The sequence below is a fragment of the Macrotis lagotis genome, chromosome 8 (genome assembly GCF_037893015.1).
Source record: "Macrotis lagotis isolate mMagLag1 chromosome 8, bilby.v1.9.chrom.fasta, whole genome shotgun sequence".
Lineage (NCBI taxonomy): Eukaryota > Metazoa > Chordata > Mammalia > Peramelemorphia > Peramelidae > Macrotis > Macrotis lagotis.
In genome coordinates, this window is record NC_133665.1 from 132,874,281 (window position 1) to 132,892,264 (window position 17,984).

The following is a 17,984-nucleotide window of genomic DNA, read 5'->3' on the forward strand; positions in this document are numbered from 1 at the left end:
TTCTAGAACCGTCTTGTACCATAATGAATGAATGAATGTTCATCTTTTAGTTTTCACTTTCTTCAACTCTTTATAGGAGGAATCACACTCAACTTCCTGATAACGTTAGGTTCAATGTAGAAGAGAAATGTGCCTCAAACTCCCATCTAGGACCCACTGTTCCAATATAAAAACAAGAACCAAAACATTAGATAGTGGAACATTTGACAGAATAATAATGGAAGTAACAAGAAGAAATCATTCTCAGATTCCATACATAAATGAGTAGCCTCCACCAACTCTCATGCTACTAGAGAAAGGATTATATCCTTAGAAAACAAATGCCCGGGGTAGCTAGGTGGCGCAGTGGATAGAGCACCAGCCCTGGGGTCAGGAGTACCTGAGTTCAAATCCGGTCTCAGACACTTAATAATTACCTAGCTGTGTAGATTTGGGCAAGCCACTTAACCCCACTGCCTTGCAAAAACTAAAAAAAAAAAAAAAAAAAATGCCCTTTGGTGAAGAAAGGGCTTAGTTTCAATGCTTCTTTCCTTTCTATTTCTACCTTTTCCTTTCCTTTCCCTTCCTTTCCCTTTCCTTTCTTTCCCTTTCCTTTCCTTGTTTTCCTTTTTCACTTTTCCTTCCCTTCTCCATTCTCTTTCCTTTCCTTCCCTTCCTGTCCCTTTCCTTCTTTTCTTCTCCTTTCCCTTCCTCTCCCTTCCCTTCTGTTCTTTTCCTTCCCTTTTTTTTTTTAGGTTTGTATGCTTTGTATGGTAAAATAGGAGTGACTAGGAAGGAAAGCAGAAAGTCTCCTATTATTCTCCTATTCCATGAAATAAGAATTGGACCTGTGATTTCACTGATATATAAGCCCTCTAGATAAAGAAATTCCCTCTAACAGTGGAGTCTGGCACTTTCTCTGCCTAGAACAGAGGTGACAAAATTGAAATAGAATCACAGGAGGCACAAATTGAGTTTCATGTTTAGTTGTGTTCAGTTTTTCATGACCCCATTTGGGGTTTTCTTGGCAGATATACTGGAGTGATTTACCATTTCCTTCTTCAGCTCATTGCGCAGATGAGAAAACTGAGGTAAAGAAGGCAAAGTGACTTGCTCAGGATCACCCAGTTATTAAGCATCTGAAGTCAAATTTGAACCCAAGAAGTTGAATCTTTCTGATTCTAAGCCCTGTACTGGATCCACTGCACCACCTAGCTGCCCATCAAAATCTCTTAACCTTAGCCAAATCCACAGTCTTTTATATTCCTCTCCTAGATATAGGCTGGGAAAAATCATCATTTCTGTCCAAAAGCCACTATCAGAACATGAACAAAGACCTCCAGTCTCCTGCCCCACAATTGGATAAATTTTACAAGACTGAACCAAGTCACCATAAAAACTCTGACCCTATGAAAATGCCATCCCAAGTACAATTTATTTCTTTCTAAAGTCTATCACATCCTGGCTCAAGAACTGCAATAAATGGGTATGAGCATTCACATCCAAGGGCCACATAGAGTCATCAATCTTAAAAGCTTTCAAGTGTTCCTTTTTTTTCCACAGGAATTGAGCATTTAATTCTAGTTACTCCTAATTCAGAACACCAAGTCCACCTACCTTTACATTCCAATTTCAGATTTCATACAAGAAAAAGTTACCATCAACTTCTCTAGTTTGGGGGCTTTAAGCAACCAATCCGTCAAGAAGTATTAATCAAATGCCTAATATACAGACACTTTGCTAAAGACAAAAGCAAAGCATTCTTTGCCCCAGGAAAGCTTACATTTTAATAATGGGAGTCATCATGTGCTTATATAGGTGTATACACAAGATCTACACAAAGTAGATGCAAGGTAACCTAGGAGGACGGGCACTGGCCTGTACAAAGGGCCGTAGAAAATGGCAGTTGAGTTGAGTCTTAAAAGGAAGACAGGAATTTGAAGAGGAAGAGCCTTTTAGACATGATGAACAGACAGGCTATAGAGAGAAGATGAAGCATCATGTGTGAGGAAGCCAGTAAAAAGCCAATATTAGGTATGAGGAGAGAAGTAATATGTAACTTATTCATTGGTTAAGTCCCTCCTGGGACCTCAGCTTGGGGGAGCATCCAAACTCATTTTAATTCACCTCTCAGTCCTGTTCCTAGCTTCATAATAATGACCTTGAAGTGTTGAACTCTGACCTTTTCAGCTCCCATTAGAATGTAGGCTCCTTGAGGAAAGGGACTACCTTTTGTTTTACTTATATTTATATTCTCTGTTTCTCACAGTGAATGAACAAAGTGAAAGTTAAATAAATATTATATCGACTTGTGTGTTATTCAATCAATTTCAGTCCTATCTGCCTATTCAGGATTCCCTCTTACTATTTTCTTGGCAAAGATAGTGAAGTGGTTTGCCTTTTCCTTCTCCAGCTTATTTTACAGATGAGGAAATTGAGGCAAATAGGGTTGAGTGATTTGTTCAGAATCATACAACTAGGTATCTGAGGCTAGATTTGAACTGGCACCTAGCTGTCCCAGAGTTTAATAAATGCTTGTTTCAAGTGTAGAAAAGCAGAAATATCAAATGCATTTTTTTTAGGTTTTTGCAAGGCAAATGGAGTTAAGTGGCTTGCCTAAGGCCACACAGCTGAGTAATTATTAAGTGTCTGAGGTCAGATTTGAACTCAGGTCCTCCTGACTCCAGGGCTGGTGCTCTATCCACTGCACCACCTAGCTGCCCCAAAATGCATTTTTTTCACCAATCATAATGCAATCAAAATTATAGTCAATAAAACTAAACTGAAACAAAATAACAAAAATTAAATAACCTTAAAGAATGAATGGATCCAAAAAATCATAGAAACAAATCAAAAATTTTATTAAAAGTAATGACAACAATGATATAACATACCAAAATTTGTGAGATACTGCCAAAACAGTACTTAGGGGAAAATTTATATCTCTGAAAGTATATATATATACATATATATGTATATATATATATATATATGTATATATATCAATGGAAGAGAAAAAGAGATCAATGGATTGGGCATGTAACTAAAAGAATGGAAAACTAACAAATTAAAAACCTGGAATTAAATATCAAAATAGAAATCCTGAAAATCAAAAGAGAACAACATGAAAAGCAAAAAAAAATGAATAAAACCCTAGGAGTCATATTTTTTTTTTGGTGGTTGCTAGGCAATGGGGTTAATTGACTTGCCCAAGGTAATTAAATTCTAAGGCTGTATTTTAACTCAGTTCTTCCTGATTCCAGAGCCAGTGCTCTATCCACTGCACCACCTAGCTGTTGTAATTTTTAAAATAAGAAAATAAATCATCCATTAGCTAATTTAATTTTTTTTTTAGGTTTTGTTTTTTTTTTTTTTTTGCAAGGCAAATGGGGTTAAATGGCTTGCCTAAGGCCACACAACTAGGTAATTATTAAGTGTCTGAGACCGGATTTGAACCCAGGCACTCCTGACTCCAAGGCCCATGCTTTATCCACTACACCACCTAGCCACCCGCTAATTTAATTTTTTAAAAACAAGTCATATTACCAGTATCAAAACTGAAAAAAAATGAATTGACAACCAATGAAGAAAAAATAAAAGCAATTATTAGGAGCTATTTTGTTCAACTATACTGCAATAAATCTGAGACTCTAAATTGAATGGGGTAATATTTACAAAAATATAAAATTTCCAGATTAACAGAACAGGAAATTGAATGCTTAAATAACCCTTTCCTAGAAAAAAGCAATTACACAAACCATAAATGAACTCCCAAAGGAAAAAAAAACTCAGATTTTCAGGTGAATTCTACCAAACATCTAAAGAACAATTAATTCTAATATTATATAAACTGTTTGAAAAATATGTAGAGAAGGAATGCTATAGAAGTCCTTCTATGGCACAAATAAGATCTTGATTTAAACCAAGAAAAATCAATTTTATTAATGAATATTGATGCAAACATTTTAAGCAAAATATAGCAGGGAGATTATAGCAATATATCACAAAGATCCTACACTATAATCAGGCTGTATTTATACCAGGAATACAGGACATGTTTAATATTAAGAAAACTGAGCATAATTGACAACACTAATAACAAAAACAATAAAAATCAAGATTATTTCAATAAAGTTTTTGACAAAATATAAGACCCATTCCTATTTTTTAAAAAAATTAGGAAGCATAGAAATTAATGGAGTTTTCCTTAAAATGAAAAGTAGTATCTTCCTAAAACTAAAAACCAGCATTAATTATAATAGAGATAACCTAGAAGCTTCTCTAATAGGAACAGGAATAAAACTATGTTTATTCTCCTCAACTTCTTGGTAGCCTTTCACACTACTGATCACTCCCTCCTCCTTAATACTCTCTTCTCCCACGGTTTTCATGACATCATTCTCCTGCTTCTCCTCCTACCTAAACAGTCACTCTTCCTCTGTCTTCTTTGCTGAATCTCCCCCCAGATCATATCATCTATCCATAAGTGTTCTCCAGGATTCTATCCCAATCTATTCTTTTCCTTCTTAAATAATTTGCTTGGTGATCTCATCAACTCCCATAGATTTAATGAGTGCTAATAATTCTCAAATCTACCTTCCCTGCTCCAACCTCTCTATTGACCTCCACTCTCCAACTGCCCTTCAGATATCTCAAACTGGATCTTCAGTAGACATCCTAAGCTTAATATAGCAATCCAAAACCAAACTCATTATCTTTTCCCCTAAACCTTCCCCTCTTCTTACCTTCTCTATTACAGGATAGCACCATCCTCTCAATCTCTTGGGTTCACAATCTAGAAGTCATTCAAGATTTCTCAATTGTCTCTGCCACCCCCATGTTCAAGTTATTGCCAAATTCTGTCAACTTCACCTTTGCAGCATCTCTCAAATACACCCTCTTCTCTTCTATTACACTGTACCATCTCAATGCAGGCATTACCTCATACCCATATCATTCAATAGCCAGTGGGTCTACCTGCGCTATGGCTCTCTTCATGCCAATTCATTCTCTATTCAGTCACTAGAGTTGTTGTGCTCCTTGCCAGCTAACTTATCTGTTGACTCATAACTAATACTTGTCTCAGACCAATGTTGAAGAGGCAAGAGACACAGATGACAAGTTCTCCTCTACTTTACAAAATGCCAGAGCTTAAATATCTTCTTAGTCCCTGGTTTACCCCCAATTCACATGGAGTTATCCAATTAGCAAATCAAACAAATGCCTCCCAGCTAGTGGACAGCAGATGGTAAAGTTTACTTCCTCAGGCTAGTACTTCTCACACAATGATGCCAGTTTAGGGTTAAACACTATGCTCCAGAAAATGCCAAACAGGAGGAACAGATAGAAGATCCAGAGAGCCAACCCAGAAGATTAAGTCAAGGGTGAACCTGGGCAAGAGGACAGCTAGGCCATTCCCAGACATGCAATGTGACCCTCAACAGTCTCTTTACATTGAGTGATTTTCCTGAAGTGCAGGTTCAGCCTTGTCACCCACTGATATCAGAAGCTTCCCATCACTTCCAGGATCAAATACTAAATGCTCTGTTTGACATTCAAAGTCTTTCATAATCCCTCTTACCCTTCTAGTCTTCTTAAACCCTACTTCCAACCATGTACTTTTCCATCCAGGGACATTGGATCTCCTGCTTGTTCCAAGAATAAACATTCCATCTCTTGAATCCAGGTATTTTCTTTGCCTATCTCCCATGCCTGGATCACTCTCCCTCCTCCACATCAACTGTTGACCTCTCTGACTTCCTTTAACTACCAACCAAAATCCTATCTTTAACTTGAACTCTTCCCTAACCCCTCTTAATTGAAGTGCTTTCCCTTTGTTAATTATTTCCTATTTATTCTATTATAGTTTGCTTTGTATATATTTAGTTGCATATTATATTTAGTTGCATATTGTCTCCCCTATTAGATTGTAAGCTCCTTTAGAGCAGATACCATCTTTTTTTTTTTAGGTTTTTGCAAGGCAAATGGGGTTAAGTGGCTTGCCCAAGGCCACACAGCTAGGTAATTATTAAGTGTCTGAGGCCAGATTTGAACTCAGGTACTCCTGACTCCAAGGCTGGTGCTTTATCCACTGCCACCTAGCCACCCCCAGATACCATCTTTTGTCTTTTTTTGTATCTCCAGTGTTTAGCACAATATAGTAGACATGTAATGGGAATGTGGGAGATACTTTATAAATGTTTATTGATTTATTATAACTATTATTAATATAGGAACACTAGATATAGCAATAAGAAGAAAAAATAAATAAATGAACATAGGCAAAAAGGAAACAAAATTATCATTTTGTACATAATTCAAAGAACATATTTAAAGAACATAGTCAATGAAAAAACTAATTAAAACAATCAATCAATAAACATTTAAGTGCCTACTAATTGCTAAGCACTGAGGATACCAAAAGAAGCAAAAGACAGTCCCAAGAAGCTTGCAACCTAATATGGGAGACAACATGCAAATAAATGTAGACAAACATAATTAACAACTTCAGCAAATTTGAAGATAATAATCCCATACATATCCTCAGCATTTCTGCATATTACCACCAAAATCATCCAATAGTAAAAGAAAGAAAGAGAAATAATAGCTAGGTGGGGGGGGGGGCTAGGTGGTGCAGTGGATAGAGCACCAGCCTTGGAGTCAGGAGTACCTGAGTTCAAATTTGACCTCAGACATTTAATAATTACCTAGCTGTGTGGCCTTGGACAAGCCACTTAACTCTACTGCCTTGCAAAAACTAAAAAAAAAAAAAAAAAAAAAAAAAAAAAAAGAATAGCTAGGTGGAAAGGCAATTTTACAGATGAGGAAATCAAAGCAATCCATAATCATATGAAAAATTGCTCTAAATCACTAATTATTAGAGAAATGCAAATTAAAACATCTCTGAGGCACCATCTCACACCTCTCAGATTGGCCAATATGACCAGAAAGGACAATGATCATTGTTGGAAGGGTTGTGGGAAATCTGGAACACTAATACATTGTTGGTGGAGTTGTGAACTCATTCAACCTTTCTGGAGAGCAATTTAGAATTATGCCCAAAGGGCAACAAAAATGTGCATACCCTTTGACCCAGCAATACCACTACTGGGTCTATACCCTGAAGAGATGATGAAAAAGGGTAAAAACATCATTTGTACAAAATTATTCATAGCAGCCCTGTTTGTGGTGGCAAAGAATTGGAAATTAAGTGAATGTCTTTCAATTAGGGAATGGCTTAGCAAACTGTGGTATATGTATGTGATGGAACACTATTGTTCTATTAGAAACCAGGAGGGATGGGAATTCAGGGAAGCCTGAAAGGATTTGCATGAACTGATGCTGAGCAAGATTAGCAGAACCAGAAGAACACTGTACACCCTAACAGCAACATGGGAGTGATGATCAACCTTAATGGACTTGGCTCATACCAACAGGGAAGCAATCAGGCACAATTATGGGGTGTCTGTGACAGAGAATGCTATCTGTTTCCTCAGAAAGAATTGTGGACAATTATGGACAAAGACCAAGGACTATTACCTTTAATTTTAGGTTTTTGGTTTTTTTTTATTATGGTGGGTTTTTTTGCAAGGCAAATGGGGTTAAGTGGCTTGCCCAAGACCACACAGCTAGGTAATTATTAAATGTCTGAGGCCAGATTTGAACTCATGTACTCCTGACTCCAGGGCCAGTGCTCTATCCACTGATCCACCTAGCCACCCTTTACCTTTAATTTTTAAAAAATGTTGTCTTATTATGTAATTCTGCTATATCTCATACTATATGTTTCTTCCTTAAGGATATGATTTCTCTCTCATTACATTCAACTTAGATCAATCCATACTATGGGAATGATGTAGAGACTGACAAACTGCTTTCTATGGGGGGGGGGGAAGCGAGATTGGGGGGGAAATTGTAAAACTCAAAATAAATAAAACCTTTCTAAAATTAAAAAAAAAAAAATAAAAGTGACTTTTGCCACAAAGTCAAGATGGCAGCATAAAAAAAAATAGCTAGGTGGTATAAAAACTTGGGAGTCTATCTGCCAAGACACACAGGAACTATGTGAACACCATTACAAAGCACTTTTTATTTAAATAAAGCCAGATCTTGGTACTGAGAACTCATCCAACCTTTCTGGAGAGCAATTTGGAATTACACCCAAAGGGCAACAAAAAATGTGCATACCCTTTGATCCAGCAATACCACTACTGGGTCTATACCCTGAAGAGATGATGAAAAAGGGTAAAAACATTACTTGTACAAAAATTATTCATAGCAGTTCTGTTTATGGTGGCAAAGAACCGGAAATTGAGTGAATATCTATCAGTTGGGGAATAGCTGAACAAATTGTGGTATATGTACATTATGGAATACTATTATTCTATTAGAAACCAGGAGAGATGGGAATTCAGAGAAGCCTAGAAGGATCTGCACGAACTGATGCTGAGCAGATGAGCAGAACCAGAAGAACACTGTACACCCTAACAGCAACATGGGGGTGACGATTAACTCTGATGGACTTGCTCATTTCATCAGTGCAACAATCAGGGACAGTTTTAGAGTACTTGTGACAGAGAATACCATCTGTATCCAAAGAAAGAATTATGGAGTTTAAACAAAGACCAAAGGCTATTACCATTAATTTTTTTAAGTTATCTTATTATGTAATTTTGCTATTGCTTATATTTTATTTTTTTCCTTAAGGATATGATTTCTCTCTCATTCAATTTTGATCAATGTGTAGCATGGAAACAATGTAAAGACTATCAGACTGACTTCTGTGGGAGGGGAGGAAAGTGAGATTAGGGAGAAAATTGTAAAATTCAAAATTCAAATTAAATAAAACCAGATCTAAAACAGGAATATTAAGAGAAACCTTAATTGTTTGTGGATAGACTGATGGAATGAGCGAGTCCATCAAGATTGATCATTATCCCCATAAAATTAGAAATGAAAACATTACTTAATTAATATACTTATTCAATGCCATACCAATCAAACTACCAAAGACTATTTTATAGAAAGGGAAAAATAAAAATAAAATTCATTTGGAGGAAAAAATATCAAGGGAATCAATTAAAAAACTTAAAAAGGAGGGAGTCTAGGAATTCCTGATCTCAAACTATTCTACAAAGTCATATTTGTCAAAAACAATTTGATATTACCTAAGAAATAGAGATTGATCACTGGAATAGATTAGGTACAAAATATATAGAAGCAAACATTACAGTAGTATAGTATTGATTAGCTTCAAGATCCCAGCTAATGAGGCAAGAATCTGTTATTCAACAAAAGTTGCTGGAAAAATTGAAAAGTATTCTGGCTAAATATAGACAATATCTCATACCATATATACTGAGATAATCTCAAAATAGGTACAAGATTTGGACATAAAGAGTAATAACATAAGGAAATTAGAGAATCATGGAAAAATTACTTGTCATATTCACAGACAGAGAAGATTTCATGACTAAACAAGCAATAGAGTGGTTCACAAAAGGTCAAATGAACAGTTTTGATTACCTAAAATTTAAAAGTTTTTGCACAAACAATTGTAATTAAAATTAGAACAGAAGCAATGACAAGTCCATCCATTCTGAAAAGCATTTGGAACTATGCCCAAAAGATCATTAAGTTGTGTGTGCCCTTTACACAGAAATACTGTTACTAGAGATCTATAGCTCAAAAAAATATCTAAGAAAGAGGAAAGTACCTCTATGTTCAAAAATATTTATAGCAGCTCTTTTGTGGTAGCAAAGAATTGGAAAATGAAGGAATATCCCAATTGAGGAATGTCTGAACAAATTATGGTATATGAATGTGATGGAGCACTTTTGTGCTACATAAGAACTGATGAAGAAGATGGTTTCAGAGAATCATGGGAAGATTTGTATGAAATGATGCAAAGTGAAGTGAGCAGAAGAACAATCTATACAGAGATAACAATATCATAAAATCAAACAATTTTGAATTACTTAGGAATAGATCAGCAATTCCAAAAGACTCATGATGAAATATACACCTCTAGATAGAGAAGGGTTGACCTTGGAATGCAAAATGATACCTATTTTCTTTTCTTTCTCTTTCTTATTTCTTTTTTTGGATATAGCTAATGCAAGAATTTGTTTTACATGATTATTTATATATATATATATGTATATTTATTATGGAGTTTGTTTTTCTTGCTTTCTCTGTGAATGGGGAGGGAAAGGAAATAATTTAGAACTGAAAATAAAATAAAATTGAATTTTAAAAAATGTCTGAGGTCAGATTTGAACTCAAGAAGGTAGCTACCTAGCCACCCTGTATGACTTTGAACCGCTATAAATATTTTTGTATTTAATTTCCCTGGTCTCAGTTTCCTCATCTGTGGAATGAAAATTTAAACTTAGACAATTGGCTAAATTCTCTCCATTTCCCTCTCTTTAATCACCAATTGGTCATCAGCTTTTGCTTGAATTGTTCCTCAAGACAAGCATGCACTTTTTTGTTAGGCTGCTTTTTCCTAAATTTGGCTCTCAAAACTTTCCTCATGTAGTCCTCTGGAGCCCTCTTCCTTCTTATAATAGTCCTTCAAATATTTGATGAGAACTGTTATGGTATTGGAAGTTAAGTGATGCCAAAGTGAACAGAGTCATGGCCTGGAATCAGGAAGACCTGAGTTCAAATTCAGTCTCATTTACTAGCTATGAAACCCTGAAAAAGTCACTTAACTCTGTCTCAGTCTCCTCATCTGTAAAATGAACTGGAGAAGAAAGTGGCAAACTCCAGGAACTCTGCCAAGAAAACACCAAATAGGGTTTCAAAGAGTCAGACACAACTGGGAAACCACTGGATGCAATAATTAAGGCACACCTTCCCCTTTTCTCCAAACTAAATAGTGCAAGTTCCTTCAATCAATCCTTATTGGTGGAGTGTCCAGAGTAGAGCTGCGACACCAGCTTAATCCCCCACCCCTTTCTTTGGGCCCCACAAAGTAAGCAGGGCCTCTCAGCAGGAACCAGGAATAAAAGAGATAAGGAAAACCGAGAGAAGAGGGAAACCACCAGTGATCTACACAGAGGCCCAGGAGAAGTCAGCACTTGAAAGAAACCATGGAAGGAGGGGGAGGAGAGAGAGCCCTAACTTCAGCAATTCCTTTTCTTCCAGAATAAAGGGAGGAGACATGAAGAACAGAACAGATTGAAATGAATGGGCCAAATATGACCAAAAAGGACAATGGTCAATGTTGCAAGGGATGTGGGAAATCAGGGACACTAATGCATTGTTGGTAGAGCTGTGAACTCATCCAACCTTTCTGGAGAACAATTTGGAATTATGCCCAAAGGGCAACAAAAATGTACATACCCTTTGATCCAGCAATACCACTACTGGGTCTATACCCTGAAGAGATGATGAAAAAGGGTAAAAACATCACTTGTACAAAAACATTCATAGCAGCCCTGTTTGTGGTGGCAAAGAATTGGAAATCAAGTAAATGTCCTTCAATTAGGGAATAGCTTAGCAAACTGTGGTATATGTATGTCAAAGAATACTATTGTTCTATTAGAAACCAGGAGGGATGGGAATTCAGGGAAGCCTGGAGGGGTTTGCATGAACTGATGCTGAGCAAGATGAGCATAACCAGAAAAACACTGTACACCCTAATAGTAACATGGGGGTGATGATCAACCTTGATGAACTTGCTCATTCCATCAGTGCAACAACCATGGACAATTTTGGGCTGTCTGCAATGGAGAATGCCATCTGTATCTAGAGAAAGAACTGTGGAGTTTGAACAAAGACCAAAGACTATTACCTTCAATTTAGGAAAAAACCCATTATCTTATTATATAATTTTGCTATCTCATACTTTATTTTTCTTCCTTAAGGATATGATTTCTCTCTCATCACATTCAGCTGAGATCAATGTATACCATGGAAACAATGTAAAGACTGATAGAATGCCTTCTGTGGGAGGTGGGGGGAGGAAAGCAAGAATGGGGGGGGGGATTGTAAAACTCAAAATAAACAAAATCTTTCTAAAAAAAAGAAATGAATGAGTCAGACATCATGACCTCCAAGGTTCAACCCAACTCTAAAATGAAATGTCAGAGTGTATTGCCGGGAGTAAAAGGGGCTGGGAAGAAGTACTGGAAAAGCACAGTTGGTCATACCCAAGAAGCCAGAGGCAGGGACGAGGGAAAAGGTCCAGAGAAACCAAATGAGACCCTTACATTGAGTGACCGAGGGACATTCTTCAAACTAGAGCCACTGGTCAGTGTCCTCATCTTGGGACTGGGACCAACATCCCAAAACTAGGGTAGCCCACCAGCCTCCCTCACTCGAGGGACCAGACTGAGAAAGGGCAGAGGATGAATACCACCAAGGAAGACACAAGAAGAGTCAGGCCATGTTGGCAGAAAAACAGAGTCTAGGATGCTATAGATCATAGTGGGCAGCCTGCTCGGCTCCTTACTCCTCAGGACACAGGCAGGGGGATGCCAATCAGCTGAGTTGGAAACCTCTAGCCAGGAATGATCCAAGTGTAGAAATATCTGGATATGGAGGGAATCCAGAGGATTAAGGCATCCTAGAATGGGGGAGAGAAAGGATAGGAGAAGAAATGGACAAAGTAAGCCAGAAAGAACCAGAAAGTTTTCTGAATTGTCAAAAGGTGAGAGAGTATATGGTTAATGGAAAGAACCTTCTTAGGATACCTGAATTTATACCTGAATTACTCTAATGCAGACATTCTTAATTTGTTGTGTGTCATGACTTTTTTTGATCAGCTGAATGTTTTTAAATAGATAAAATGAAGTGGATAGAATAACAAAAGGAAGCAATTATATTGGAATATTACTAAAACAAAGTCATAGGTCCAGATTAAGAATCAGATCTACCACTTACTGGTTATGGGGTCCAGAGAAGATTATTTAACTTCTATAGCCCTCGGTTGTACCATATGTAAATGAAAGGATTAGACTAGATGATTTCTAAGGTTCAATTCTAGTACCTCCCTAATCTTGTCCTTAAATGTCATTCACCTTCCTCTGGGGATCTCTCAGTTCTACCCTGCCACCCTCTAATCTAGTCTATCCCAGCTCTGACAATTAATACCTATGTGACCTTAAGCATATCAATTCAGTTCTTTCTCTACAAAATGAAAGAGTTAATTTCTATGATCTTTAAGGTCTGTCCTGGTCCCAGTGATCTATGAGTGGATGACAATTCTGGCTACAATTCTTTTTTTGTTTTGTTTTGTTTTTGCAAGGCAAATGGGGTGAAGTGGCTTGCCCAAGGCCACACAGCTAGGTAATTATTAAGTGTCTGAGGCCGGATTTGAACCCAGGTACTCCTGACTCCAGGGCCAGTGCTCTATCCACTGCTACCGAGCCACCCCATCTGGCTACAATTCTTTATGTTTCTATTGGTTCTTTAATTTTTTTTCCTCATAGTACTTTCACATTCATTATGTCATTTCAGCATCATAAGATTGGTGGGAAGCTAATAGTACTGTATCTAATGGACAGATGGAGAAACTGAGTCATAACATTGGCCAAGAATATCTTTCCTGGAGCAGCTAGATGGTGAAGTGGATGAAGCACCTGCCCTGGAGTCAGGGGGACCTGAGTTCAAATCTAGCCTCAGACACTTAATAATTATCTAACTGTGTGACTTTGAGCAAGTCATTTAACTCCATTGCCTTGGAAAAAAAGAAGAATCTCTTTCCCGCTCCAACTTAGCTCATAAATCTTTGAAATGCCAGAAACCCTTGATGCTTCAACCTTTGTTCTGACTTAGTGGGGGAGTATTTGTTCTATACTTGGGTTCCCCTCTATTAGGAATATCCTAAAAGGGCAAAGATTGACAGGATTCTCTTTCCATACCCTCCCACTCAAAGTGGTCCTACTGGGACCTGATCTGACCAGGTGCTCTCTGAAAATGAACTTGACATAAGGATATTAGAGAAAAAGATCAAAATGAATATAATCCATTTTCTTTTCTCCTTGAGGCCTCACGGTGCAGTAGAGCACTAAGTTTCAATCCAGATGCTCTTGGTTTGAATCTCTCTTCTGCTACTTATTTGGGCAAAGTAATTATTCTCCCAAGGCCTTTCTTGTCTTCAGTTTGAAATGAATGGGCCAGACATAATGACCTCCAAGGTTCGACCCAACTCTAAAAAGCCTATTTTCTTCTTTCATCTGCCAAAAACACAAAGGGGTTGGCAAACTCTCTTCCGCCTCATGAGATGGGGTTTTCTGAGTAGCAGTTGTGAGCTGAAATAGGCTATTTTTATTCATTTCCTTCCTTGCTTTCTTTACAGCAGGGTGACTCCTGTCTTGGATCCCTCACTTCAGAGCTGCTGATGGCCCCAGAGAGAAAGGAATCCAGAAAAGGTAACAAAGCATGAACCATGTCTCAGTTCCCTAGCAACTTTCCCCTGGTCTTTCCTTCTTTATCTTTCCTCCCATCTTCCCAGGATGCTACAGCAGGCCAAGGGGAGCTCAGCTCAGCTCAGAGATCAGTTGGATCCCCATGAAATAGGTGCTTGCTTCCTTCCCCCTCACATGCCTTACTCCAGTTCATTCTTTTCTAGATCTTTTATTCCAAATATAGAAACTGTCCCCTAAAAAATGTGCTTTGAAACAAAGGGATGGATTTGAGGTGTCTTTGAGAGTCAGTGTTGTCTAATGAAAAGAGCATTGGATTTGAAATCAGAAAAGTTGCCACTTCCTAGCTGTGTGATTTGGGGTGAATGACTTCATCTCTCTGAATGGCATATCAGCTATAGAGGGCTGGCCCCGAGTCACAAAAACCTGGGTTCGTATCCGACCTCTGACACATCATCTGTGTGACCATGGACATGTCTTGCTTCATGATTTTCACCATCAGGTTCCTAGCGTGCAGAGTGCTGATAATAGCCATAACAGTTAGCATTTTTTAATTTTCAAAACAATTTATATGTTTTCCCATAATAACTTTGTAGGGTAGCTGTTTTAATTCCTATTTTATAGATAAACTGAGACAGAAAGAGGTCAGGGTCACACAACTAGTTTGTGTCTGAGGCAGGATTTGAACTCATTTCTTCCTGACTCCAAAGCCAATATTCCAGCTCTTCTTTAGAGAGAAACAGGAAGGTAACACCTCCACCCAAAGGCGGCTTGTAGTAGTTCCCTAAAGTATAGTGCTGTGACAATCTCTGGGAGAGATGTGACTCCTGCCCATTTGTGAGATGCTCCACCACCCCCTGAAAAGACAGGAACCAGAGAATATACATTCACACTCTGAAGAGCCAGAACTTTGTACTCCACGTCATCATGAACTCCCAGAACAGGCTCACTAAACTTCCCCATGGGACAGTCATACCGCACAAGCTCCTAAAGATCGGGCCCTCCTTGGCCAATGTCCCCTTGCATAAGGACGTAAAAATATATATACAAAGTCAATGAGAGACAGTGCAGTGCAGGAGATAGAGTTAGCCTTGAACCCTGGAAGACCTGACTTTAATCCCCTTCTCTGCTGTGTAAGAGACATGAGACTCTAGGCCAGTTATTTAACTTCTCAGTATTCTAGGTGATTCTCTAGAACCAGAAGTTGAGAGGAAGGGTCAACCTGCTGAATTGAGTTTCCTCATTTGGGAGTTTCTCTTTCTGTCTCTCTCTCTCTGTTTCTCTGTCTCTCTGTCTCTCTGTCAGTCTGTCTCTCTCTGTCTCTGTCTCTGTCTCTGTTGCTCTCCTCTCTCTCTCTCTTTTCTCTCTTCTCTCTCTTCTCTTTTCTCTCTCTCTCTCTCTCTCTCTCTCTCTCTCTCTCTCTCTCTCTCTCTCTCTCTCTCTCTCTCTCTCTCTCTCTCTCCCTCTCTCTCTCTCTCTCAATATGGGGCAGTAGGAAAAGTATAAGTGTACTAATCAGAAGTCCTGACTATGTGAATTCTCTCCATTCTCTCTTGGCTGTGTGAATTCTCTCCCTTCTCTCATCTTCTTCCTGTGTGAAGTGAAGGGATTGGACCAGATTAGGATTCTTAACCTTTATTGTGACATGGACCCACGGTGTGATGGAAGCAACATGAACCAGCTCAGAAATCTAATTGTTAAATTTTCAGTACAAACATTTATACCTTAAATACAGGCAGATACTACAAACCAGGGTGTAATTTATCATTTTATTGATTGTCTAGACTTTTTTTAAATGATGGGGAAAAAATGTTAATAATGAAGCATATCACCGCATATTTTTCCCCATTCTTCTGTAGAGCTGATTGTTAAACATTTACTAGCATGCCACTGCATGGATCACTTTTGGCAGTCTGTTGAACTCTATATACCACCATCTGAGAATAATATTTTTAAATGCATGACATTAAATATAGTTCTGCAAAGGAAATCAGTTACATTGAAGTAGAGTTATCCAAATATTTTTTAAAACAAATTCACACCCTGGAGTCAGGAGGACCTGAGTTCAAATCCAGCTTAATAATTACCTAGTTGTGTGGCCTTGGGCAAGTCACTGAACCCTAATAGCCTAAAAAAAATTCCAGTCTAAATCTGGTCTCTCAGACCCCTTCTAGTTCTAACATTCTGTGGTTCTATGATTCTAGGTGAGGAAACAAGAAAACTCCATTGAATACATTTTTTTTAGGTTTTTACAAGACAAATGGGGTTAAGTGGCTTGCCCAAGGCCACACAGCTAGGAAATTATTAAGTGTCTGAGGCCGGATTTGAACTCAGGTCCTCCTGACTCCAGGGCCAGTGCTCTGTCCACTGCACCACCTAGCCGCCCCTGAATACATTTCTCACAATACCTTCCCTGCCTCACTTCTAAAGAAGAATAGGTCAAATACTTCATCTGAAGTCAGGATACTTTCTGTTTTGTTCCTTTTCCCAGAGTCATTTATTTTGCCCACACTCAACTGTTGTGTTCTTCCTCTACAGCCAGCCAGATGCCCATGCCCATAGCCACCAAGTGGATACTGTTATTGTTGTGGAGCTTGCCTGGTGCTCTGGCCTGCCCTCTACCCTGTGACTGCCAGACCCTGGAAAGCTTCGGACTCTGGGTAGACTGTAGCAACAGGGAACTGACCACGTTGCCCATCCTGCCCAACAACACCCGGCACCTCTACTTACAGAACAACAGCCTGAATTCCATCCCTGCTGGCACCTTTGACCACCTGAGCTATATCTCCAAAATTGATGTGACCAATAACCCCTGGCACTGTGACTGTAGAATCTTATACCTTAAACTCTGGTTAGAGGACCATGCCCAGGACATCCTGAACCTGACCAGGTGTGCCAGCCCAGAAATCATAGCTACCCTGTCCCTCAGCCAGCTCACCGGCAATGAGCTGGATGGCTGCAGACAGCTGTTTGATCCCAACCAGTACCATGTCTTTCTCTGGGGGGACCTGGCTCTGATTGTGCTAACAGTTCTGAGCATCGTACTCCTAGGTGCTCTCTTGTGGATGGCCCACAAGACCATCTACTGGGTTACCCTCAACCAGTATACCCAAGATCATCATCAATGGCAGGAGAGCAGCCTAAGACATGAAAAATCCATGTGAGAGGTCCCTGGACCCAGACCTTGAACTTCATCTGCCATCTTGCATCATGTCACCTTGCCTACTATCTCTATACAACTCTTTCAGTCATCTAAATAAATGGTCAACCCACCTTCTTCCTAGCTTGGGTGTCTTCCTTTCACATTTGGCTCTTTAGGGCGGGCTGAGTTAGCCAGGCCATTTTGGTAATAAAAGTCACTTCAGCGCAGGGTTGAAGGGCCTGGATTGATGATGATGATGAAGCAAGTCCCTTATCGGTTCTTGGGTTTTGTTAGAGCACCAAGGAAGGTCTCTGTCAGAGAGGACTGACCACTCAGCAGGGTAGACCACCCCACTCAGTAGACTCCAACTAGGGGGGATCTCTCAATTCTCTCATGGATCAATGTCCACATGACAAGATCTGGAGAAAGGAAGAAGCAGTGACAAAGCAGAAGTTATCATTCTCTTTAAAGTCTACTGAATCTGTGAT

General features: G+C 38.8%; 1 protein-coding gene across 1 annotated transcript; it reads left to right on the plus strand.

The window, feature by feature from the left end:
* Window positions 1-14,279: 14,279 nt before the first annotated feature.
* GP9 (glycoprotein IX platelet) lies at window positions 14,280-17,622 on the plus strand. The gene is made up of 2 exons (XM_074196062.1): window positions 14,280-14,360; window positions 16,893-17,622. The coding sequence occupies exons 1-2, from the start codon at window positions 14,330-14,332 to the stop codon at window positions 17,516-17,518; spliced, it is 657 nt and encodes a 218-aa protein (XP_074052163.1). The 5' UTR covers window positions 14,280-14,329; the 3' UTR covers window positions 17,519-17,622.
* The last annotated feature ends 362 nt before the right edge of the window (window positions 17,623-17,984 follow it).